The 26,050-nt window shown below is 42.7% G+C and overlaps 1 protein-coding gene across 1 annotated transcript; it reads left to right on the forward strand.

Moving 5' to 3' along the window:
• Positions 1–1,545: 1,545 nt before the first annotated feature.
• swap70b (switching B cell complex subunit SWAP70b) lies at positions 1,546–24,368 on the forward strand. The gene is made up of 12 exons (XM_033968517.2): positions 1,546–1,700; positions 3,364–3,504; positions 9,684–9,857; positions 12,422–12,637; positions 13,429–13,575; positions 13,864–13,972; positions 14,271–14,452; positions 16,953–17,060; positions 18,514–18,680; positions 19,878–20,076; positions 22,215–22,311; positions 23,263–24,368. The coding sequence occupies exons 1-12, from the start codon at positions 1,605–1,607 to the stop codon at positions 23,379–23,381; spliced, it is 1,755 nt and encodes a 584-aa protein (XP_033824408.1). The 5' UTR covers positions 1,546–1,604; the 3' UTR covers positions 23,382–24,368.
• Positions 24,369–26,050: the final 1,682 nt, after the last annotated feature.

Here is a 26,050-nt window from a genome sequence, read left to right on the forward strand (position 1 = left end):
AGTGACTTAACGCTGGGAGCAAATTGAAGGGGAGACTCAGAGCATCAAAAATGTGAGTGAAACTATATATAATATTCATTCATTCATTCAAGACCGTAAAATGATCTAAATATATGTTAGCAGAAGCATACCCCCTCTTTAAAACCAGATTGTCATGTATTTGTAGAATAATTTGTGTTTTTTTTAACCCCAGTCATGAGTTCCACGTTGTCGTCTCCACTGTTGAAAGCACTGGTGTTGTCTCATTTAAATGTTTAGCTTTAAATGTTTGGTTTAAAGTTGTGGCGTTTTCATTGGGCGGGTTCCTCTGCCTCTGCCGCAGCATTAGAACAATCACTGTTCCTCTTTCATTTTGACATTTGAAGAAAAAAAATAACCTTTGTAAAAATCTAACACTTGTTTTATCTGTAAATATGTTCTTTTAATAAAACTCTCTCTTAAACTCACTGGTTTGGACTCAAAGTTTTAACCATGAAAAATATTTTTTTTATGATAAAGGTTTAAAATGTTCTGAAATGCCCCTGTATGTCTCTTGCGTGTGTCAGATGCCCTCCCCTGTGTCTCCATGGGGTCTTATTCAGTGCAAAAACCTGTAGTTTAGACCATTACACCTCTGACTGAATCCTTTTGGTAAAACATAAATTTTAAATTTAATCTCTTTGGAGCTTTGCAGAAAAATTCCAGATGTACTTCACATTTTTATTTTTTATGTTTTTATTTTCTCTTTAATAAATCCAGTTTTTGGACTGAATCAGATACTCTCCCTTTAAATTCAGCCTTCGAGCTGTGCGATTTCTGCAGCTATATTCTAAGTCTACTTTTGAATAGTTAAACATTAACCGGGTGCTTTCCATTTTAAAGTCTGTTTGAAATGCTATACTTTGCTCATGATACAGCAGCGCCGCCTAGTGGCTGTGTTTCACACATGACTCATTCAGTTGACTGTGCCACGCGCCACTGTCGATGCAAAATAAGTCCAGCTCTTTATCGAAAAAGTATCAGACATTAAACATGATTATTGTGTGAAACTATAGTCATGTCTTTCAGATGTTTCAAAATGTCGCTTAAAGTAAAAGACCGGCCGTAAAGTGACCAACTAAACCCCAAAGGTGACTCTGCTGTGCCCGCGCCCCTCGTACAACATGGTAAACTACAGGCTTTTATACAGAATAAGACCCCATGGAGACACCGGGAGGGCATCTGACACACATTTATCATTATTATTATTATCATGGATTATTTTTACTGTCGCATTGACTTTCAGTGTTGTAACGTGGTGCTGTTCTGTTCTCTGTGTGTTTTGAGGTGGTCACACTTGATTTTTGTTCGTGATTCGTGACTTGTTTCGCTGCGCTCTTGGTGCTGCTGCGCTCCCGGCGCTGCGCTCTAGCCGCTGCGCTCTTGGTGCTGCTGCGCTCTAGCCGCTGCGCTCTTGGTGCTGTGCCGAGGCTCGTCTCTCGCTGAGCGCCGCTGCTGCTCTTTACGCTTGCTCTGGTCACGTGCCAGCCGCTTCTCCTGTGAACGCGCTCCTCGTGCACGCGTAGCCTCTCTGTCTTCACTGATAAAGACCTGCTCCAGACCTGCTCCAGACCCTTGTCCGGACTATGGCGTCCCGGGACGAGCTGCTCAAGCCAATCTGGCACGCCTTCACCGCGCTGGATGTGGACCGGAGCGGGAAGGTCTCCAAGTCCCAGCTAAAGGTGCGTGTCCTCGGGCTCCAAGCGCAGGAACAGCCGCGGAAAAAGTTTAAATCTGGTTCAGTCATGTCCTGGCTTAGTCCTGGTTTAGTCCCGTTTGGCCCTGGTTTAGTCCTGTTTGGCCCTGGTTTAGTCCTGTTTGGACTTGGTTTAGTCCTGGTTTAGTTCTGTGGTCGTTGGTTTGAAACGCACCTGTAGTTTTGCGGTATTTGAGCTGCACTTTTTGAGAGATGTACGGGTTGTCGCTTCTGTTTGAGTTTGAAAAGTGCGGAGTAAACGTTGCTGATCAAGAGGAGCTCGTGTTTGTGAGTTCGCGACAGTCACAGTGACACGAGGCTGAATAAAACTAAAGGCTCCGGTCTGAGGATCATCCAGGAACTCACTCTGGGGTTATTCAGTTCACTGAAGGTAAATCAGGACTAACCCAGGATCTAACAAGGACCGTGCCAGGACCAAGACAGGACTAGACTAGGACTAACCCAGGATTTACCCAGCACTAAACCAGATGTAAACCAGAACCAAGTCAGGACAAACCAGGATTAAACCAGGACTTAACCTTGACTAAACCAGATCCCAGAATCATGTGGAAAGAAATGGCAGACTTGATTCCATCTAAAACTGTGTTTACAATTAACTAAACTGTCACTACTACAACCACTCCCTCTACTACTACTATTACTACTACTGCTACTGCTACTATTACGACCACTACTACTACTACTAATACTATTGCTGCTACTACTACCGATGCTACTAGTACTGGTATTACGACTACTACTACTACTGCCCCACTGTTAACCTTCTGTTATCACATACAGTATGACAGTGTAATACTTATGTCACTCTTTCATCCTCTCTTCTCTTGTTCTCTGCTCATCATTCCACCTTAAAACCAGCACCAGCAGTGTATGTGTATGTCTTTATTTATTTAGATGTTACTGGTAAATTACAACACATATTTATATTTAAAAGTCCTATATCACAATAGACATGTTATAAAGCTGTTCCCTCCTAAAAACAGACCTGGAGTTGTGTTTTGTTTCATTCACACATGTTTGAGTAACTCTTTAATAGTCTGTCTACATCTCTAAAAAAAAAAAAAAAAACACGTTTAAATGCAAATAATTATTAACACTTTGCAGAGACATGGGTTCTACATGTATGTCTATGGTGGAACATTCAGCAGTTACTATAGATGACACAATGCATGACACCACCAGACAATGCTGATGAAATTGTTTAACTTTGTGCCAGTTTGTTGTGAGTTATTTGTTTCGTGTGGACAGGCTCAGGTTTCGCACAGATATGAACCAACCTTTGACCTTCTGTTCAAATGTAAATTCTGCAGCATATTTTGAATAATCATTTCCACTTCTTCTTTTGAGTGATTTTGGGAAATTCCCAAATATAAAAAAAAGACCAATTTTCGTTGCTCAGAGATGAAACTTTATCAATGAACCGTAACTGAAGCAATGGATGGAGCTTATACACAAAAGTACAGGGAGCCAAAGCTGTCTCTGGTTCACCTTCTCTCTCTTTCTCCTCTGTGATTGGCTATCCTCTCTTATACTTGTCTCTGATTGGCTGTCCTCGCTCCTCCTCCCCCTCTTCTCTGATTGGCTGTCCTCTTGTATACTCGTCTCTGATTGGCTATTTCTCTCCTCAGGTGTTGTCCCATAACCTGTGCACGGTGCTGAAGGTTCCTCATGATCCTGTGGCTTTAGAAGAACATTTCAAAGACGACGATGAAGGTCCAGTGTCCAACCAGGGATACATGCCCTACCTCTCCAAGTACATCCTGGACAAGGTAAGAGCCAGAACCAGGACTAAACCAGGACTAAACCAGGACCAGACCCCAGAGAGACACGCCTTACCTCTCAAAGTACATACTGGACAAAGTAAGGATAAACCAGGACTGGACCAGACCCAGGTTCATACCCAGACCCATCGTGTTCTGGTGTCGTGTTCTGGTGTCGTGTTCTGGTGTCGTGTTTTGGCGTCGTGTTCTGATGTCGTGTTCTGATGTCATGTTCTGATGTCGTGTTCTGGTGTCATGTTCTGATGTCGTGTTCTGGTGTCGTGTTCTGGCGTCGTGTTCTGGTGTCGTGTTTTGGCGTCATGTTCTGATGTCGTGTTCTGATGTCATGTTCTGATGTCGTGTTCTGGTGTTGTGTTCTGGTGTCGTGTTCTGATGTCGTGTTCTGGTGTCGTGTTCTGGTGTCGTGTTCTGGCGTCGTGTTCTGATGTCGTGTTCTGATGTCGTGTTCTGATGTCGTGTTCTGATGTCATGTTCTGATGTCATGTTCTGATGTCGTGTTCTGGTGTCGTGTTCTGGCGTCGTGTTCTGGTGTCGTGTTTTGGCGTCATGTTCTGATGTCGTGTTCTGGTGTCATGTTCTGATGTCGTGTTCTGATGTCGTGTTCTGCCGTCGTGTTCTGGTGTCGTGGTCCTGGTCTAGTTCCATTCTGTGTTGTAGTAGGCTCCTGTTTGGTCACTGGTCTCTGGTCCAGTCCTGGTTCAATCCTGGTCTAGTCCCGGTCTCTGTTGTTGTTGTAGGAGTCTCTTGTCTGGTCTCTAGTCTGTAGAATTTGCTGAGTGGTGGTTTCACTGTGACCTCAAACCATCACAGAGTTTCACATCTGAATCCAATGATAAATCAGCTTATACACCTAGAAGATATTAGACCGAAGAACCATCTGTAGTCCTGGTTCAGTCCTGGTTTAGTCCTGGTTCAGTCCTGGTTCAGTCCTGGTTTAGTTCTGGTTTAGTCCTGGTTTAGTCCTGGTTTAGTCATGGTTTAGTTCTGGTTTAGTCCTGGTTTAGTCCTGGTTTAGTCCTGGTTTAGTCATGGTTTAGTTCTGGTTTAGTCCTGGTTTAGTCCTGGTTTAGTCCTGGTTTAGTCCTGGTTTAGTCCTGGTTTAGTTCTGGTTTAGTTCTGGTTTAGTCCTGGTTTAGTCCTGGTTCAGTCCTGGTTTAGTTCTGGTTTAGTCCTGGTTTAGTCCTGGTTTAGTCATGGTTTAGTTCTGGTTTAGTTCTGGTTTAGTCCTGGTTTAGTCCTGGTTTAGTCCTGGTTTAGTTCTGTTTAGTCTTTGTCCTTCAAATGTCATTAATGACTTTTACATCAAAAGTTTAAAGCTGCATTATGGGACTTTTGAGGGAGAGGGTTTCCCATGTTTTTGTGTCCATGGACATTTCTTTGCCTAGCTTGTTCCACAGTATGGTATTATATCCATTAAGTTCACAGTCCAGAAAAGCTTTACATTGGAATATTTTTTAAAGTAAATGGAAAAGTGTTTGTTATTTATGAGATAAAAGCTTTATTCTGGAATTTTTCCAGGATCTGAGTGCGGTCATGTGACCAAGGACACGCTTTACTCAGAGACTTAAAAAGAAGAACAAAGAGAGAGATAGAGAGAGGGAGAAACAATGGGAGAGAGAGGAGAGAGATGAATAAAGAGAGGGAGAGATGAAGAGAGGGAGAGAGATGAAGAGAGAGGGAGAGAGAGAGGCAGAGAGAAGATGAGAGGCGGAGAGAGATGAAGAGAGGCAGAGAGATGAAGAGAGGGAGAGAGAGGGAAGAGAGGGAGAGAGAGATAAAGAGAAGGAAAGAGAGGGAGAGAGATGAAGAGAGGGAAAGAGAGATGAAGATAGAGAAAGAGAGATGAGGGGGGATGAAGAGAGGGAGAATAAGGGGGGTAGAGAGTGACAAAAAGAAAGGAAGAAGATAAAGAGGAAAACAGAAATATAGAGGTAGAGAAGTGGGCAAGAGGAGACAGACAGAGAGAGAGATGGTAGAATGGATGATAAAGGGAGACAGAGGGAGAGTGAGGGGGAAAAGGAGAGAAACATGAGGGAGGCTGAAAGAGATGAGAGAAAGACAGGGAAGGAAGTAAAAGCCAAAGTTAAATCTGCCAACTGGACAAAACGAGTGAAGATGTTTCGTTGCTCATCTAAGCCACTTCTTCCAGAACATGGAAGGAAAGACGAGAGAGAGAAGGAAGTAGAGAGTAACTGAAACAGAGACAAAGAGGAAGGAAAGATAGAGCAACAGATAGAGAGGAAGGAGAGATAAAGGAGAGAGCGAGACGGCCTTGACAGAGGAGGGGTGTTGTCAGTAAAAGTGTCATATTTGTCACATTCTTGTCAAACAGACAGTTTGATTGTGAGACTCAAACTGAAACTCACATCTTCAACTGCAACTAAAATATGTTGTATTTATTATTTTGAGATGGTCTGTATCCGAGTGTCCACACTGTCCCTACATGTCCAGTGAAAAGTAGCAAACAAAATTTTCCACAATGCACCTTAAAAAGTGGCGGGTATCTGTGTGGTCAATATAGACCACAATGCATTGGGGGAGTCGTAAAAACAACAGCGGACAGAGACAGGTCTTAAACTGGACACAACACGACTGAATGAAGCAGATAGAAGCTCTGATTTATTGCACTGTTGATCCTGATTATGTATAAAACACTCTTAAATAAACCGGGGTTGTGGAGTCAGTGAGGGGTCAGAGGTGAGGGGCTGGAGGAGACATTCAGACTCAGCCCATTTATTGGGACTGGACAAAATTGAAACATACATTGAATATATTCAAATATATATGTCTATGGTTAAAGTGAATTTGACCCATCCTTCAGTGCTCTGGGTAAAACCTGCATTTGACCCATCCTTCAGCGTTTCTGGAGGATTATTGTGCATGCTGATTCAGATCTGACATAAAGAGGAAGTGGAGCCTTTCATTTGACACTCTACTGATCCTTTCAAATTTAAAGCAGCTGTGATCTACACCTGGACTGAAATTGACACACTCCAGTGACCAACCAAGAAGAGGCAAATGAGCAGAGGAGAGGAGAGGAAAGGAGGAGAGGAGGAGGAGAGGGTCAGAAGAGCAGAGGAGAACTGAATGAGGTTGGACTGGTCTGATCAGTCGCTGGAATGTTGTTTATAAAGAAACACCACAGACACTCCTGAGATATTTATACATCTGTTCACCGCACTCTACTTCTACTACTACTGCTACTAATACTACTGCTGTTACTGCTAATACTACTGTTATTACTGCTACTACTACTACTACTTCTATTACTGCTAAAACTACTACTACTGTGACTACTATTACTGCTACTGCTACTGCTACTGCTACTACTATCACTACTACCCGTACCAGTACTTCCAGATACAGAGGTATGTGTGTACCTTTCCCGTAAGCCAGTCTGTGGGTGGAGTTCAGATGGAGTTTCCTGTTAATGCATTACATCATTACGTCATCATTGTACAACTACTGCACATTTTACTGCAGTATACTCCATTGTTACTGCATCCATGACCTCATGTACTTTTAACTGTAAATGTGAAGGAAACCACAAGACAAAATCACATCCGGAACAAATCAAGAAACTCACCACAGTCACCAAGTAGCACTAATAAAAACACTAATAACCATTCTTAAAGGTCCTATATAACACAAAACTGACTCTTGAGAGCTTTAATCCATGTTATGTTTTTACCTCCCCAAAACCAGACCTGGAGTGTGTTTTGTGTGTTTTGTTTCATTCGCATGTTTGAGTAACCCTTTATTATTAGTCTGTCTACATCTCCAAAGCTCAAAATGCTCTATTCCACTGTCGGTTTCTGTTCTGTTGCAGAAGAACAGGCACAGAGACTCGGGAATCGTTCTGTAGATTTTTATTTTACAGTCGGGTTAAAGGCAGCGTACAGCAGAATCAAATGCAAAGGCCATGTAGCATCAAATGCAGAGTCTAACAATTTGCGATTACACCAGTGTTTTTAATCATCTCAGGGTGGGTGTCACTCGTTCTGTATCAAAGAAGCTATTGTGAAGAAGTGCGAAATGTGACCTTGGCCAAAATGTAACGTTATGTCTGAGAGTAAGAAATGACACTGTCTTGTGGGAGACAGAACATTTTGTAAGCACTGTAATATATTTGTACATTGTTCACACCACCTTGTGATGTCATGAAGTGACAGTTTTCAAGTTAACAGCTCCTTTTACCTTTAGTTCAGTAGAGATTGGCAATTTCAGGGCTGAAATCATCCAAATGATTCTAGTGAAGGTGTGTGGAGTTTAAAAACACAGTGGAGCACTTTACTACCACATGATGACATCACAAGGTGGAACAGAGGGTTTTTTTGGTTGAGAGAAGAGCTCAGCCTAAATATGCAGGTTTGTGTGTTAAACATGTGTGAATGAAGCAAAACACAACACCAGGATTGTTTGTGATGAGGAAACTACATTATAACAGAGATGATGGTGTAATATGGTGATTCCAGCTCCTACAAATGATTATTGTGATGATGTCCTTGGGCAAGAATGGATGAAAGTGGAAAAGTGCTATACAAAATTGTGACCGTTTATCATTACAATATGTTGAGTAAGAGTACCGTTACTTCAATAAAAATATGACTCAAGTAAGAGTAAAAGTGCTCTGCTAGAAAAGTACCATTTCTTTAAAGTGAAGTAAAAGTATCTGAGTAAAACCCTGTGTCCATTAAGAACCTGTAATAAGTGAAATATGAGTGATGATGAGTGAGGGCCACATTAAAGTGATACAGATTTAGTGAAGTCACTGTTTCACTTCTGCAAAAATAAACTGTTCTATTCTCAAGAGACTTCGCCATAGCAACTGTTAATGCTACAATTATTATGAAAATCAGCACCATGATTTCAAGTATAGTCTATTCCTTAGTATCGAAATCAAGTTTGAACTTTTAATGCCGTGACAGCACTAGTGAGCAGCTGCGCCAATCTATCAATGAGAACATTAAAGAGTGGATTATGCAAAATAGATTATTTTGCTGTAAGATTCTGTTCAAGACTCCGTCCACAAGGCTACGTGACCCATGCTCCCATACGACAATTCTCCATAAATATACAAAAATCTGTACACAGCAACTTGACAAACCTGATGTGATGTGCAGCAGTTTCATTAGCGGGATGCACGCTGATTGTATTGTGATAGTGCTCTGAAGGAGGAGTGACTTAGTGCGGAGAGCAAAGGGAGGGGAGATTTCCTACATTGTTTTGGGTGAATATAGCATTTTTAAAACAAAAGGTAATATGGTGATCTAAATATGTTATGTGTTAGTTAATACCCCATAGAAGTAAAATACCTCCTCTTAAAGAATGACTTTTTGGTGGATAGAATGAATGAAACTTTTTTAGTATCGATACCTGCACAAATGAGTATCTAGGTTTGATACTAGTTTTAGTATCAATTAGTATCTGATTTTCGATATTTTTGACAGCTCTAGATTGGTTTGTACAGATCGAAAGGGCGTTTGAAGTGGCGTGAGAGTTTGTGTTTGAGGAGAGAGGCTCAGGGACGTTTCCTTGGAGACCAGAGAAAGAACAACATGGAAACAACCAGGAACATTCAGACTCAAACAGCAGCACTTAAAGGGACACTCTGAGCTGTGTTTAAAGGGAAGGCATCATGAACTCACTCTGAGCTGTGTTGACATTTGTTCACATGTTTGAGTAATCCTGTAGTGTCCTGCATTTGAGGCTTGAGTGCTCAAAAAGTTCCTGTTTTCACTTACCTCCTATCTCCGCCCACTGCCCTGTACTTACTGTCATTCTTACATTAATCTGATGTACCTGATTTTTACCGCCTTAAAACATGAAAAAAACTAGTTAATTTTAAACAGTTTGCCGTGGTCCAAAGTTACTCCTCACTGACCTTATGCATTCAGAGCATCCTAATTACTCACCATGATGAGTTTATAAGCACTTTTCACAGCTTTCAGAGACCGGAGTGAAGCTTTGTCATCACTGTAAAGCTAACAACAACTAGCATGCTAAAGTGCACTTCCTGATTCTCGGACAATAAAATGCTTTATAATTACATGCAGACTGACCAAAGTTGTCTTATTTTGTATAAAACATCTGTACTGGAACATTCTGCACAAAAATATGGGACAAAAAACTGGTACCGGCCCTTTAATGTCTGTGTTGTGTTTCAGGTTAAAGGGGACTTTGATAAACTGGACTTTTACCACATGTGTTGGACTCTGTGCTGTAAGAAGAACCTGGAGAAGATCAAACTGCAGATCTCTGAGGACGACGCCTACAGACTCTGGTGTGTCTTCAACTTCCTCAGTGAAGATCGGTATCCCCTCGTCATCGTCAGTGAAGAGGTAGCGCGAAGATCACAGATTACTGTCTTAAAAACATGAAAAAACCCCAAATGTACTTGTTTTAAACAGTTTGCAGTGGTCCAGTTATTCCTCTCTTACCTTATGCATTCTGAACATCCTAATTATTCATCATGATGAGTTTATATGAAAACTGTGCTACTCCCTCATTATCAGACTGTAAAATGTTCATAATTAGATGCAGTTTATAATTAGATGTTGATTATTTTGACCTCCAGAGCTGTATGTATGCATACCTGTGCTGGGACAAGACACATGTAGCTCAAATTCATGTACATGCCCTTTAAACATAGCAAAAGATGAAATTAAATCTGTCAACTGGACATATCGTTATAAGAGTGAAGACGTTTGTCCAGTTGACAGATTTAATTTCATCTTTTGCTATGGATCAGACCAGGATGACTGAGGGATTACACATGCTCTTTAAACATAATATTCACATTTTAAACACAAACCAAACTGACCCAGAGTGAGGACCCTGTGGTCATTCTGTCATAAGGGGCCAGAAATAACACACAAATATTAAATAAGCAGGTGACGGACTTTCCACCAGAAAATAGTGCACCTTCAACATCATAGAAGTGACATGTACATCTACTATTTACATAATGAACATAGCTAACCTGTGAGCCGGCATGTTCTAAACAGGAAGTGAACATTGGCGTGATTTGGCTCCATTGATTCTGGCTCCAATTCACTTTACACTGAAAAATCATCACCCCTCTGTCTGTAACCGCTGCTGTCAGACTCATCATTTTGATTTTAAAATGGTCGTATTAATCTGCTCCTCATGATCCTGATGTTTTTATTTCTCTATTCTGTTTGTAAATCAAGATATGAACATTAGTAACAGACAAATTGGGCGCCTTCTTTTCCTGAGGTCACTCCTGCTAGCGTTAGCAACAGGTTTAAATGACAGCGTGGGCACCCCCGCTAAACCAGTGGTGAGCCTCACTCCAGATTGGATCTTTGGTTGTTATGATACTCACTGTCTTAATTCCAAATATGGAACTCGGCTCCAAATTGGCTCCTATAACTGCTCTAACCTCGATGAGCTTCATTTGACTGGAGCCGAATGCTGTGTGTGACGTCACACTCACTTAGTCCACTTCTGTATACAGTCTGTGATCATGAGTGACAAATGGATTTAACACATCACAGTGAAGTATGGGCACTTTGCTTTAGTTTTGTCCTAAAAAGTGTAGAATAATCCACTAAAACTAACCCGCGCTCCTCCACTCTGAGTAGACCGGGGCAAGAACACCATATTTGAGCTAAAAAACAATAAAAACATGTGAAACTTTCTTTAAACTGAATGACATCGTGTCTCTCTCTCACATGCCCGTCGACTCAGTTCTGACTCAGATCCTGTCTGTTCCTGCTTTAAATAAAGTTCCATCTGAAACAGGAAGCGGCTCACTTCCTCTGTGCTCTTGAGCAAATGCTGGGCTCAGACCGGAATCTAACTTCACTTGATCATGAACCACAGACAGGGAAGTCCTATGTCCAAGGAATGAGAAGGAGGAGAGACTGTAGATTAACCATAAAACAAGGAACCAGGAAATATGACAAGGAAAATCTGAAGATATTCAATATTAATGTTTGTGTTTCAGACGACGTCACCACAGTCTACAGATTACCATGATTATACAGATAATACACACAGAATACAAACACAACGCACACACCATACACACAACATGCACGGTACGCAGAAAACACACACAAAGAACACACAACACACACATACAGACAGAGAAGCCTGTGATTGGATTTATCCTATGCTGTTTAAATCACTTTTGTATTTTGTTAGTGAGTTTTCAGATTATCTTAAAACTTTTTTAACAGTGTTTGCTAAAGTGTGCACATCACCATAGGCATACATGTAGAGCACCCCAAGTGTGATGTTGCTGCAAAGTATCAATAGGTGAGAGTGACTAACTGAAAAACTGTTGGCTAACGCTAGCTAGCTTGTGACTGTAATGTTATTTGAGAGGGGCTTGTTTAACAGCACAAATCAGCTCACCTGTTGTAGTTCAACTAAGTCAGTTCTTTATGGTCAGATTGTGATAAAACAAAGCTCAGGTTAAAGTCTAACAGAGTTTCAGACAAAGCAGTGCCTCCAGTTAGTTTCACACCTCCAGGGAATGTTCATGACATGAGCTGCAAAGTGAGGTTTAAGCCATGTTATGATGCTGTTACCTACTCAAAAACATACTTTGGTTTCATTCACACATGCTTGAGTAACCCTTTGTCTGTCTACATCTCCAAAGCTCAAAATGCTCTGCTCCACCTTGTGATGTCATGAAGTGGTACTTTTCAAGCTAACCGCTCCTTTTACCTTTAGTTCAGTAGAAATGGGCAACTCCAGGGCTGAATTCCTCCAAATGATTCTAGTAAAGGTGTATGGAGTTTAAAAACACAGTGGAGCACTTCCTGTATTACCACATGACATCACAAGGTGGAACAGAGTGTTTTCAGTTTGAGAGAAGAACTCAGCTTAAATATGCAGGGTATGAAGTGAGTCATATTGTTTTGTTTGTCAGATTGAGTACCTGCTGCGTAAGCTGTGTGAGGCCATGGGCGGGTCCTGGGTGGAGCAGGGCCTGGACCAGACCTGGACCAGACCTGGGGCCGAGCTCAGCGTCTGGGACCTACTGGGACTCATGGGGGCCGGTCTCTTCAAGAACATCCACAGACACACACTGTCTATGGGCATCAATGAGGTGTACCAGGAACTTATCCTGGATGTGCTCAAACAGGTCTGAATCATAACTTAAACTGGTACTGAACCAGGACTGAAACTTGACTAAACCGAGACTAAAACAGGTCTGAACCAGGACTTAAACTAGACTAACATTCCAAATAGGAAGTGAGCATGGGTGCGCTCCAGCCCATCGACTCTGGCTCCAATTCACTTTACATTGAAAAACTGTGACCCCTCTCGCTGTAACTGCTGCTGTCAGACTCGCCATTTTAGTCTTAAAATGTGTGTATTAACCCGCTATACATGATCCTGGAGTTTTATTTCACTATTTTGTCCCAAAGTCAAGATATGAACATTAATAACAGACAAATCAGGTGCCTTCTTTCTCAGAGGTTGCTCCCGCTAGTGTTAACAACAGGTTTGATTGACAACTATCACAGCTTATTGCCAAGGGGAAAGCATGGTACCTTCAACAGCCTCATGGAGCTGGAGCTGAATGCTATGGGTGACATTACACTCTTCAGTCAACTGAAAATATACAGTATATGGTCTGAACCAGGACTGAAATAGAACTAAACCAGGACTAAACCAAGTCTGATCCAAACTGAATCGGGACTAAACCAAGTCCAGAACAGCTCTAAACCAGGACTGAACCTGGACGGACAGGCTGCAGATATGGCCAAAACTGACACAGAATCATTTGCAGAGATGGCACAAGTCTGTAGAGCCGAAGTCCACGCTCTGGTCTCTGGTCCCAGTCTAAACCCAGTCTAAACCTGTTTAAATCTGGTCTAAACCCGGTCTAACGTAAGTCTCTATTCTCTGTCTATTCTCTGTGTTCCTCAGGGCTTCCTGATGAAGAAAGGGCACAAAAGAAAGAACTGGACGGAGCGCTGGTTTGTGCTCAGACCAGACTGTGTGTCCTATTACACTGGCGAGGACCAGAGCGACAAGAAGGGAGACATCATACTGGACACCAACTGTTTTGTCGAGGTTCAAATATTTCTACCACCATTACTACTACTACTGCTACTATTACTACTGCTGCTACTACTACTACTGCTGCTATAGTGTTACTATTACTAGTGTATTACTATAGAAGGTGTTTCTAGACTGTTCTAGACACTTAAGCCAGTTTAAATCTCACACCATATTCATCCACCTGATGGGTGAAGTGTCTGGGCCAAACACACAACAACAGTACACAGTGGTCATAGTGGAGATACAGTTGACCTTCATATTCTTCTGATGTTCATCCATATTTTGTCCCTGTCGCTCCAGTCTCTGCCCGACAAAGATGGGAAGAAGTGTCTGTTCCTGGTGAAGTCGTCTCAGAAAAGTTTTGAGATCAGCGCCTCAGACAAGAAGAAGAAACAGGAGTGGATCCAAGGTACATGCTCTGCACCATCTGTTCATTCTCTGCATCGTTGCTCCTCCTCTGCCTCCTCTGCTCATCCTTTGCACCATCTAACCATCCTCTGCACTGCACTTCTGCACCTCTGCTCCTCTGTATCATCTAACCATCCACTGCATCCTCTGCACAATCTCACCATCCTCTGCCCCATCTAACCATCTTCTGCTCACCTGAACCTCTCCACCTCTCCTTGTCTCACCCTCTGCTCCTCTCCTCTCACCCTCTGCTCCTCTCCTTCTCTCCTCCTCTCACCCTCTCCTTTTCTCTGCTGTAGCAATCCAGATGGTAGTGTCGTTGCTCCGTCAGCACAGGCCGGCTCCTCACCGCGAGGCGAGGATGAGGAGGAGGGAGCAGAGGATGAAGCTGCAGCTGGAGCAGATGGAGCTGGAGCAGAGGATGAGTGAGCTGCAGACGGCAAATGAGGCTAAACAAAGAGAGCTGGAGAACATGAGGAAGGTACGAGCTAGCACAGAGCTAAAACAGAGCTTAAACAGAGCTAAAACAGAGCTAACACTGAACTAACACAGAGCCGACACTAAACTAACACAGAGCTAACATTGAACTAACAGAACTAACACTGAGCTTACACAGTGCTAACAGAGGGCTAACACAGTGCTAACATAGCACTACCACAGAGCTAACTCTGACAGACAGCCATAGCCATAAATGGACATAGCTAACCCTATGTCTATTTACGGCAAACCACTTCTGGTGGGTGCACGAATCCAGATATGATCATTAATAACAGCCCAACCAGGTGCCTTTTTTACCTATGGTCACTCCCACTCGCAACAAATTCGATTGCTAAGCACCTGCCCCGTACTAAACTGCTCCGTATTGGCTCTTTGGTTGCTGTGATATTTGCCGTCAGAATTCCAAATATAGAACTCAGGTCCAAATTGGCTTCTATAACTGCTCTAGCCTCAATGAGCTTCTTTGACTGGAGCTGAGTGCTGTGGGTGACGTCACACTCACTTAGTCCACTTCTATCTGGGGGGGTCTGTGAAGAGTAAACTCTATCAGTTTAAAACTACAGACAGGCTCCAGCCTCAGGCCTCACTCTGATTGGTCAAAACTGGCCAGGAAGTGCACACTCTATTATTTGATTGTTTATCAAACAGTCCACACCAGAGTGACGCCAGTGCATTTGGTCAGATCTGGTCTGTCTGACACACACACGGTGACACACAGACGCATATAAACGCAAGTGCGCGCACACACATGCATATTTTAAGGCACGTACTCACACACATAGAGACAGACACATTAAAAGTTACCAGAGGAACCGGAAAAACTGGCCATTTAATCAAGCAAAACACAACAATTTCCACCTCCACCCACTCCAGCACGTCCTCCACCACCTCGATCACCTCCACCACCTCCAACACCTACAACCCTCCACCACCTCTACCACCTCCACCACATCCACCACCTCCACTACCTCTACCACCTCCACCACATCCACCACCTCTAACAACACCCACAACCCACACCACCACCTCTACCACCTCCACCACATCCACTACATCCACTACCTCCATCACCACTTGCACCAACACCTACACCCCATCCGCCACCTCCACCCCTTGCTCCACCCCTTGCTCCACCCCTTGCTCCACCCCTTGCTCCACCCCTTGCTCCACCCCTTGCTCCACTCCTTGCTCCACCTCCATCACCTGCACTACCAACACCTACTACCCCTCCACCACCTCTACCACCTCCACCACCAGGGCAAAGAATGTGTCTGAAGAACTGAAGCTGAGGGAGACAACATAGAGAGAAGAGGGGAGAGTGGGAGAAAAAGAGGAGAGAGAGGGGGGAGTTGATGGAGGGAGGAAAAGAGGAGAGAAGAGAGGGAGAAAGGAGAGAAGAGAGGAGGGGAGAGGAGAAGAGAAACAATACACAACACATGCAGAATTCTTCTGAACAAGAAGAGGAGAAAGAGGGAAAAAGAGAAGGAAGGAGAGTGAGAGAGAGGAGAGAGAAAGAAAGGAACCACACAATAATGACAAAAGTAGAGTACAGAACCCTCATTGATAGATAGAGGAGCGCGAAAGTAAAAGAGATAGGAGAGAGAGGGGAAGCGATAGAGAGAGAGAGAGAGAGAGGGGGGGGGGGGGGGTCTGATTTAAACAAACAAAGCTGTGTGTGTTTGTCTCTGTCTCTGTTCTGTTCATTGAAGCATTCTGCCTGATACTCACAGTCTGACACAAGGAGTGAACTGTACACAACAAACACACAGGCTAAAGCGGAGTGTGGGCCTATCCCATAGACTGTATATATAAATGAACACAGCTAACCTGCTAGCCGCTGCGTTCCAAATAGGAAGTGATCATGGGCGTGGTTCCGACTCCATCAACCCTGGCTTCAATTCACTTTACAGTGAAAAACTGTGGCCTCTCTCTCTGTAACTGCTGCTGTCAGACTCATCATTTTGGTCTTAAAATTTTCTCTACATGATCCTGGTGTTTTTTATTTCGCTATTGTGTCTGTAAATCAAGATATGAACATTAATAACAGACAAATCAGGCATCTTCTTTCCCAGACGTCACCCCCGCTAGCGTTAGCAAACAGGTTTGATTGACAGCATTGCTAAGCTCACACTCTCTATGAGACCTTTCTAATGGCAGGTCTGTCGCTTGTTTCCAAAAAGATATTATTACTTTGCCTGAATGCTCCACAGTATGACATTAAACTTGTGTAAGTTTACATTACACAAAAAAAACAAACATGCATTCTTATTGTGAGCAAGCTCTCCTCTCCACAGATCTGACCTGTAACATAACCTGGGGACGTCACCTCCTCATCTTTATAGTCTTTGTGATGAGTTAGCAGGCTGTTTGTTAGCTTTACAACTAGCAAAGCCCAGAGCAAAACTCCCCTCTGCTCCCTGAGAGTTGTGAAAAGCCTTTTTATGACGGTAAAAATCAGGTACTTGAAGTGAAGTTTCTTTCAGGCGCTGGAGGAGGCAGCAGCCAATGCTGCAGAAGAAGAACGAAGACGAGCCCAAACTCAGAACGAACTACAAGAGAGATACAACAGAGACCTCGAGAGGGAGAAGACGGTACAGTACTACTTCTACTTAAGCTACTACTAATACTACTACTACTGATACTACTATTACTATAACTAATACAGGACAGATACAAGAGCAATCTGGAGAGAACAAAGATGGTAAAGTACTACTACTACTACTGATACTACTATTACCACTACTACTGCTGCTACTACTAGTCCTATAAGTACTACTACTACTACTGCTACTAGCCACGACTGCCCTGGGGTAGGCTGACTGCTCACCACCATCACTCACTTACCACTTTCATACTAGGCAATGTGGGTGAAGTGTCTTGCCAAAGGACACAAGTTTGCACTAGAGCCAATGGTGCCCCACTGTGGCACCTGGGCTCTCATCCAAGTACTTACTAGGCCCTGCTTAGCAAAAGAGAGTGGGCGTTCTCACGGTAGCTTACTACACAGAGTAGTAAGTAGTAATAATACTTGATACTTAATGTGCTTCGTGGCTCATAGAAGCCTCTTAAAGCGGCGCTGTCATGAGTTCTACCAAAAACCACAAACGATTCTCAGATCACATCTCAGTTCAAACTTCAACTCAAAACACGCACAAGACTCCTCCAGCAGAGACACTGAAGGACTGGTCAAATGCAGGTTTAACCCATAGACACTGAAGGATGGGTCAAATGCAGAAATATATTTTTACACCTGTTGTTACTCTGAGCAGATGGAGCAGGTTCACATTTATCTGTTGTGTTTGCTCTCCTTGTTCAGATGATGTTAAGGTAAGGTCTACTTAATTGTCCCTGTAAGGAAACGTGTCCTCTGCATTTGACCCATCCTTCAATGTCCCTGCTGGAGGAGTCTTGTGCATGTTCTGAGTTGAAGTGTGAACTGAGATGTGATCTGAGAATCGGCTCCAATTAACTTTCTTTTGAAAAACCATGGCCCCTCTCTCTGTAACTGCTGCTGTCAGGGTTGTCATTTTGTTCTTGAAATGTTCCTATTAACCCGCTCTAAATGATCCTGGGGTTTTTATTTTATTTCAGTATTTTGTCCCTAAATTTGTGAACATCATATGAACATTAATAACAGCCAAATCAGGTGACTTTTTCCCAGAGGTTCCCCCCACTAGCGTTAGCAACAGGTTGATTGACAGCCTCGTTGCTAAGCATCCACCTGCCAAACCACAGATCAGCGGTGCAGGTGAGAGGGGACATATACCTTCAACAGCCTTGTTCCTGATTGGCTCTTTGGTTTCTCACTCAGATTTCCAAATATGGTCCCTGGTTGCAGATTAGCCGTTATAACTCCTAGCCTCGATGAGCTTCAGTTGGTTGCAACCGAACGCTGTGGGTGACGTCACACTCCCTTAGTCCACTTCTTTATACAGTCTGTGACCCAGACACAGGGAGAACATGTAAACAAACAGGCCCAGGAGTCGAACCAGGGACCTTGTGGCTGTGAGGAGAGAGTGCTGACGTGTTGTTTTGTTGGTCCAGGTTCGAGAGCAGATGGAGGAGCAGATGGCCCAGAAGTCCTCAGAGCTGGAGACGTATCTTCTGAGAGTAAAGGAGCTGGAGGACATGTACCAGCAGCTAGAGGGTGCTCTGGAGGAGGAGCGCAGAACCAGACAGGAAGAGGAGGAGGTCAGGAAGCTACAGGCCAGGTACGACCTTATACCGGGTTTAGACCTGGTTTAGACCTGGTTCAGTTCTGGTTCAGTTCTGGTTCAGTCCTGGATTACCCCTGCTTTAGTCCTGTCCTGGTTCAGTCCTGGTTCAGTCCTGGTTTAGTCCTGGTTTATCATGTTCATTAACATATTTCTTCCTGTTAAAGTATAAAAATTTTGACTGATAATTATTTATCACAATAGTATTTTACAGCTTTCACAGTAGTACTACAGTAGTACTTTTACAGTAGAATTACTTTGCACTTCACAGTAGTAGGTTTACAGTAGCACTTCACAATAGTACTAATTCGTACTTCACAGTAGTCCTTTACAGTAGAACTACAGTAGTATTTTTACAGTAGTACTACTTTGTACATCACAATAGTACTTTACAGTACTACTACAGTAGCACTTTTACATAATAGTCCCAGTCTCTGTTCAGTCTTTTGTTACAGCTTCTATTTGAGACTGAGGAAGTTCCCTCCACTTCCTTCCTCTGCTTCACCATCACTAATACTGCACTAATACTTCTCTATAACTTCACTAGTACTTCACTGTCTTATAATATACTGCTACTACTACTGTTACTACTACTACTACGACCACTACTGCTGCATGGTTTAATCCTGGTTAAATCTTGGTTCAGTCCTGCCTTAGTCCTGCTTCAGTCCCAGTTTAGTCCTGGCTTAGTCCCAGTTTAGTCCTGGTTTTGTCCTGGTTCAGTTCTGGCTTAGTCCTGGTTTTGTTCTGGTTTACGTCTGGCATAGTCCTAGTTTAGTCTTGGTTTAGTCCTGGTTTAGCCCCGGCTCTTGTTTACAGACCTGAATAGGGAACCTCATTAAAAACCAGATCACTCTCAGGACTCTCACAGAGCTGAACCAAGACTGAACCACGACTAAGGACTGAACCAGGACTGAACCAGGACTAAACCAGGACTGAACCAGGACTAAACCAAGACCAGTCTAACCACAGGAGCAGGAGCAGGGCTCTCTCTGCTGACAGTGGGGATAACTACACTGAGGAAAAGAATGGCAGAGAAATTTTTGGCTGAAATGTTCTGCAGTGGGGCTTTAATCCTGTTATGGAGTGTCCTCCCCCAGTCCTAGTTTAATCCTGGTTTAGTCCTGGTTTAGTCCTGGTTTAATTCTGGTTTAGACCTGGTTTTTGTCCTGGTTTAATCCCTGTTTCTTTCAGACTGTTGGAGGAGGAGTCTTTGAAGAGGGCAGAGCTGGAGCAGATCCACCTGAAGCAGCAGATGGCGCTGTCTGAGACGGAGGCAGAGAACCAGGAGCTGCAAAAGGAGAGAGAGGCCAAAGAGAGCGCACTCCAAGACGCCATGAGACAGCTGGAGGAGCTAGAGAGCGAGAGGCAGGGGGCACTGGAGCAGTACCAGGTATGACCACAGGGGATGCTGAAACAGTACCATCTATGACAGTGGTTCTTAACCTTGTTGGAGGTACTGAACCCCAACGGTTTCATATGCATATTCACCGAACCCTTGTTTATTGAATTTTTTTTAAATTCAAGACATATGGATGTTTTACTGGTGCACAAAATGAATCGTGCATTAACATCATTATTCTTTGAACATGTGTTCAAAGAATAAAACCAATAAAATGCATGAACTCACAACAAATTACATACATACCTTTTTACAAAGACATGACCTTTTTTAATTCTACCACACTGAAATTATTTAAATTTTTAACCTTATGTATTTCAACAATGAACTTATTGTATTTATGCTATTTATTATTTTAACATTTTAACACACACCCATCACCTAATTTCCATCACGCTACAGGGTCGGCAACCTTTAACACGCAAAAAGCCATTTGGACCCAGTTTCCACAGAAAATAAAACACTGGGAGCCGCAAACACTTTTTGACATCTAAAATGAAGATAACATAGTATATAATTATAATAATAATGCAACGGACAAGCCTTCTACACGTGGCAGATAAATATGGCAAAAATAAGTTAAGTGCATAAAAAATACAACTCATCATACCGCTGCATCAGAGGGAGCCCTGCACTTGTGTCTTTGGGATGAGGTGGACCCATCGAGGAGTGATGGGAGACAATGACACCCGCAGTGTGATTATGTCTAGTCTGCTCCACAGTTTCTTTCAAAAAACTCTAAAGGCTTATCTTTTAATCCCAGGTGCTTAGTCTCCATGTGCCAAAGCAGTTTTGAAGGTGTCATTGCCTCATTTGCTTTTTCCGCATATTACGCAGAGCGGACTCTGCGCGTGAGTCACCTGTAGCGACAAACCCATATTTTAAGTAGGATTCCTGGTATTGTCTCTTAAATTTAACTTTCTTTTTCTTGGAGGTGTAGTCTCCTCTTCTGGCTCCTTAGTTGTCCTTTTCCCCTTTGTTAAAAATCTCTCCAAAGACTTTTGTTTTGGCTCATTTTCACTCGCTTGTGGCTCTAATTTTGGGCGACGTGTCTGATGCGTTATACGTGATACGTCATCGCGGAGACAAGAGCAGATCTATCACAGATATAATAAACTTGTTACTACATCAAATAGATTTCTGTGGCGATTTCCTATCAGGATTTTCATTATACATCTACAGACAAGCTTTTTAACGCATCGGGAGGGACGAGCGAAAGTTACGTCCTCCTGATCCTCCTGCTCCTGCGCACAGCGTCTGAAAATCAGGGTTGTGTCTTTACGCAGGACTGTGAGCTGGGTCTGTGAGGCGTGAGCAGTGTTCAAACGGCTCATTTAAGTTGGGCAGGTACTTTAGTAGACACATCAAAGGGTACATTTGTTGAATTGGGCCAACGTCTGGAGACGCTCGCAGTCCGCTAATCATATGAGTCGCGTGCGTGTCTTGACCTCCGACGAACCCCTGAGACTGACTCACCGAACCCCTAGGGTTCGATTGAACCCAGGTTAAGAACCACTGATCTATGACCACAGGGGGCACTGGCGCTATAGAAAGCAGTTTGATTATTAGTAGCCCCCGTAGGTCCCTGTAAAGAAGTGGACTGAGTGAGTGTGATGTCATCCACAGCGTTCAGCTCCAGTCAAATGAAGCTCAATGAGGCTAGAGCAGTTATAGGGGTGAAATTAGGCGTCCGCAAATATCATAGAAACCAAAGAGCCAATCCAGAGCGAGGCTGTTAAAGGTAATGCCCCTTCATGTTCATGTCTTGATTTATGGACAAAATAGCTAAATAAAAGGAAAAACTAAGCTAGTGGGTTAATACGAACATTTTAAGACCAAAATGATGAAGCTGACAGGAGCAGTTACAGTGTGAACTGGAAACAGAGTCAATGGAGCCGGAAGTGCACCCATTTGGAACGCAGTGCTAGCAGGTTAGCTATGTCCATTTATATATACTGCCTAGGTGCAGTACTTATGGAGCTCTATGCACATATTTTAATAGCTCTATGACCAGGTATGACCAGCAGGGGGAGAGGAGAGAGAAAAGTTGGAGGATAGAGCGCCCCATGTAGTGTGTTATATTCAGCACAATGATTTCTGTTATCCAAATGTGTTTGTTTTTGTTTCAGACTGTGATGAAGAAACTGGAGAACGCCACAAACAACACCAGGACCTGGAAGCACAAAGTGGCCGAACACGAGGGGCTGTTACGACTCATACAGCCAGGTACTACGCCTATTACTACTACTACTACTACTACTATTACAAGTACTAGTACTATAACCTCCTTCAAAGTGTAAAAGTATATACACTTTTGAAGGCTGTAATGTAATTTCTAGTATCTTTTTTTTTAAAACTCATAAATTCCATGCCTCCTGTGGGAAGTTTTGCTTTCCTGTATCCTGGTGAAATTTCCATGTAATATATTTAGTAAGACTTTAAGTTTACATGCCCCTACCCTGCTCCACGCCTGCCCTGCCCCTGCCCCTGTCCTGCCCCTATTCCATGCCTGCCTTGCCCCTGCCCCTGCTCCGCCTCTGTACCACGCCTGCCTTGCCCCTGCAATGCTCTCCAGAAAACACAGCAGGCTGCTGACTGTTCCATTTCTTTGTTCATTTGTTCATGGAGCTGATTTTCATCAACTAAGCACGTTTAGCTCCTTGTATGTGGAGTCCAAATAGCTCCCCCTTGTGGCCCTGATATGTCTGCATCTGTTTACACCAGGGGGGGTCCAAACTATTTTCACTGCAGGCTGCAAATTGAAACTTATGTAGAACAAAGGGCCACAGACACGGGACAAGGAATTAAATGGTTCTAAATGTTCCATTAGACGTTTGACTGAACTACCAGAGCTTTAAAAGCACCTGGAACATCCGTGTTCAGTCTAATGTTATTTAAGCTGTGATGGTCAGGTGAATCAAAATCTGCAGTAAAATTATTATTTTTGGACACTTGGGCCAATTCAGCTGGAAAATGAGTCTGAGGGCCACAAAGACTGGCCAAATTTGGCCCAGGGTAGTTTAGACACCCCTGGTTTAAACTGTGACTTCTGTAGTGACTCTAGAGTGGGTCACCAGCACTCATACTGATAATACCACTGGTATATAGACTATAGGTCTAACCCAGAACTAACCTAGGTCTAAACTAGGTCTAACCCAGTCCTTTTGTTTTTGTCAGGCTCTAAGGGTCCTCTGCTGGTGACCAACTGGGGTCCTGCTGCGATTTCTGAAGCTGAGCTCACCCACAGAGAAAAGCAATGGCAGGAAAAGAAGAACCAGGGACTAAACCAGGACTGAACCAGGACTGAACCAGGACTGAACCAGGACTAAACTAGGACTGAACCAAGACTAAACCAGGGACTAAACCAGGACTAAACCAGGACTGAACCAGGACTAAACCCGGACTGAACCAGGACTAGACCAGTACTAGACCAGAACTAAACCGGGACTAGACCAGGACTGAACCAGGACTACACCAGGATGACAGATCAGTGCACTAAACTGTCTAACTAAGAGAACACTGTTTTTAAAGTGGAATGTTTCGGGACATGTTTATGTTTTGTTTTAAATGTGATAAAAATAGAATTCATACTGATTACTCCGCAGCTGATGTCACCCACATTCTCTGGGGATGTATTGCTAACTGGAAGCACTGCTCTGTCTGAAGCTCTTTTGATCTGATCTGAGCTTTATTTTAACATAATGTAAAGAGCTGCTTAAGCTGAACTACAACAGGTGAGCTGATTTGTGCTGTTAAACAAGTCCCTCTCAAATAACATTACAGTTACGAGCTAGCTAGTATTAGCCAACAGTTTTTCAGTTAGTCACTCTCATCTTTTTGTGAAACTCAAACTCCTAAACTGGACCATGAGCGCTCGTGTTTGCTAATGTGTGCATTGTGTTGCCATGGAAACTGCTGAACATTCCGCCATTGACATAAATGTAGAACCGCGCCAGTGTATGAATACTATTTTACAGTTAAATTCATGTTTTGTTCTTTTTGTGAAACTGGAGCCTTTCAGTGAAGGTTATTTAAGGGAATGTATTTTATTTAACTAAATAAAATACATATTTTTAACTAAATTTAATCAGCTGTTTTAGTGCCAGAACAAACAACTTTGTAAATATTTTTGACATTCTAATTGTCTTAAATTCAAACTACATTTGAAGTGCCGTGCCTTTTGCTGTCCAGTTTTTGAGCATTTTAATATGTGAACAAAAATCACAAATGTACAAAAATGTAATATTTTTGTGTTTTTTAGTAAATAAACTTTTTCATCCAAACTCTAATTTGTCAAAGTAGAATTTCTGTAAAGAGAATTATAATAGGCAGCCATATACGAGTGTTATTAAATTAAGAGTGTTATTAAAATTGTGACTTGCCTGGATCCAGAACACACTCAGTCCAATACTTTGTGAAGATGTGAGTCTAGTCATGCTGAATCTCCCAGAGTTCAGATGGGCGTGATTGACAGGTGGATCAGCCAATTGGGGACATGCATAGTCTGTCTGTATCGAAACAAATATGGCTGCTCACAAGGAAGAAAGAAATGACAAAAATATCACAGGACTGAAAACATGGAGGATTTCTACAGGATCAGTGAGAGAAGAACTAAACTTAATTTGAAGAGAAGGAAATGTAATTTTGTTTGTCAATGATGAGTGACCAATGAGGTCCTTCGTTTCACATGAGTCACTGAAGTAAACAAATCTGATTGGACGATCATGTTTGGTTTTGGCTCGAAATACAGCAAAGGGCAAGGAGACCAGACTGATATCCCTCTGTATAAAACATACAGACACATATCAGTCTGGTGTTGTCATTTATTTTTATTAGTCTAATCATAACTGTTTTGTAATTTAGATATGTTTTAGACCTTGTTTTTAGATTATGGTTGCGAAGTAACAGTTATGACATATGTCACATCTGCTGCTGTGTCAAACTAGAAGTGAAATTATAAACTTGCTTTAATGAAATGAGTACACTGACCTGTTATATGCTCTTTAAATAGAAGCGAGGTCCTGTGGCTTCTAAAGGTCAGGGATCAGCTCTGGTGTTTTTAATGCAGAGGTCCACAGCCAGTCTTCTGTCAGTGAAGCATGAGGTTTGGAGCAGTAGACGCAGGAGAAGAAGAGATTGGACTATTTTTTGTGTTTAAAAAAAAAACATGCCTGAAGAGGTTTTAGATGTCATTGATACATGTTTGAGTAATCTAGAGATCTCTATTCAAACCCTCCTTACACATTACCTGTAAGATTCTGTACAGTGCTCCGCCCACAAGCCTACATCACCCATGCTCCCACACGACAATTTTCCATAAATATACGAAAACATGATACAAAACTGTACACAGCAACTTGACACACCTGATGTGATGTGCAGTAGTTTCATTAGTGTGAAGCATGCCGATTGTGTTGTGATAATGCTCTGAAGGGAGAGTTACTTAGTGTGGAGAGCAAAGGGAGGGGAGACTCTGAGTGCCAAAAATGAAAGTAAAACTTATAAAACATGCTAATACATTGCTTTTTGGTGAATATAGGATTTAGCAATAAAAGGAAACATGGTGATCTAAATATGTTACAGTCAATAAGCTATAGAAGTACAACATCCCCTTTTAATACCACATAGAAGTAAGATACCCCCTCTTTAAAGAAATAAAAATAATAATAAAACACTCACACATTGATAACCCTGACCCTGATGAGAAACGCCTAGCCCTAAATATACTATGAGGAATGGGATGTGTTTCTAAACTAAACGTGCCAGTAACTTCATACTTCCATCAGAGTGCGCTGTTTACCAGCTAATAGGCTCCATGGAGATGTCAGCTTTGCCTGAATGTTCTTCAGTATGACATTGAATCTGTCTATCATGCATTTATTCAATGGAAAGTGTTTTTATGGGCTTTACAGGGTTTTACAGCTTTAAAAACACGCATTCTTACTGTGAGTAGGCTCACCTCTCC

Source organism: Periophthalmus magnuspinnatus, chromosome 6 (genome assembly GCF_009829125.3).
Source record: "Periophthalmus magnuspinnatus isolate fPerMag1 chromosome 6, fPerMag1.2.pri, whole genome shotgun sequence".
Classification (NCBI taxonomy): domain Eukaryota; kingdom Metazoa; phylum Chordata; class Actinopteri; order Gobiiformes; family Gobiidae; genus Periophthalmus; species Periophthalmus magnuspinnatus.

Coding starts and splice junctions, on each gene's coding strand:
- swap70b (XM_033968517.2), top strand. CDS start 1,605: ATGGCGTCCCGGGACGAGCTGCTCAAGCCAATCTGGCACGCCTTCACC. Junction 12,638..13,428: donor TCCTGGATGTGCTCAAACAG/GTCTGAATCATA, acceptor TGTGTTCCTCAG/GGCTTCCTGATGAAGAAAGG. Junction 17,061..18,513: donor ACCTCGAGAGGGAGAAGACG/GTACAGTACTAC, acceptor TTGTTGGTCCAG/GTTCGAGAGCAGATGGAGGA.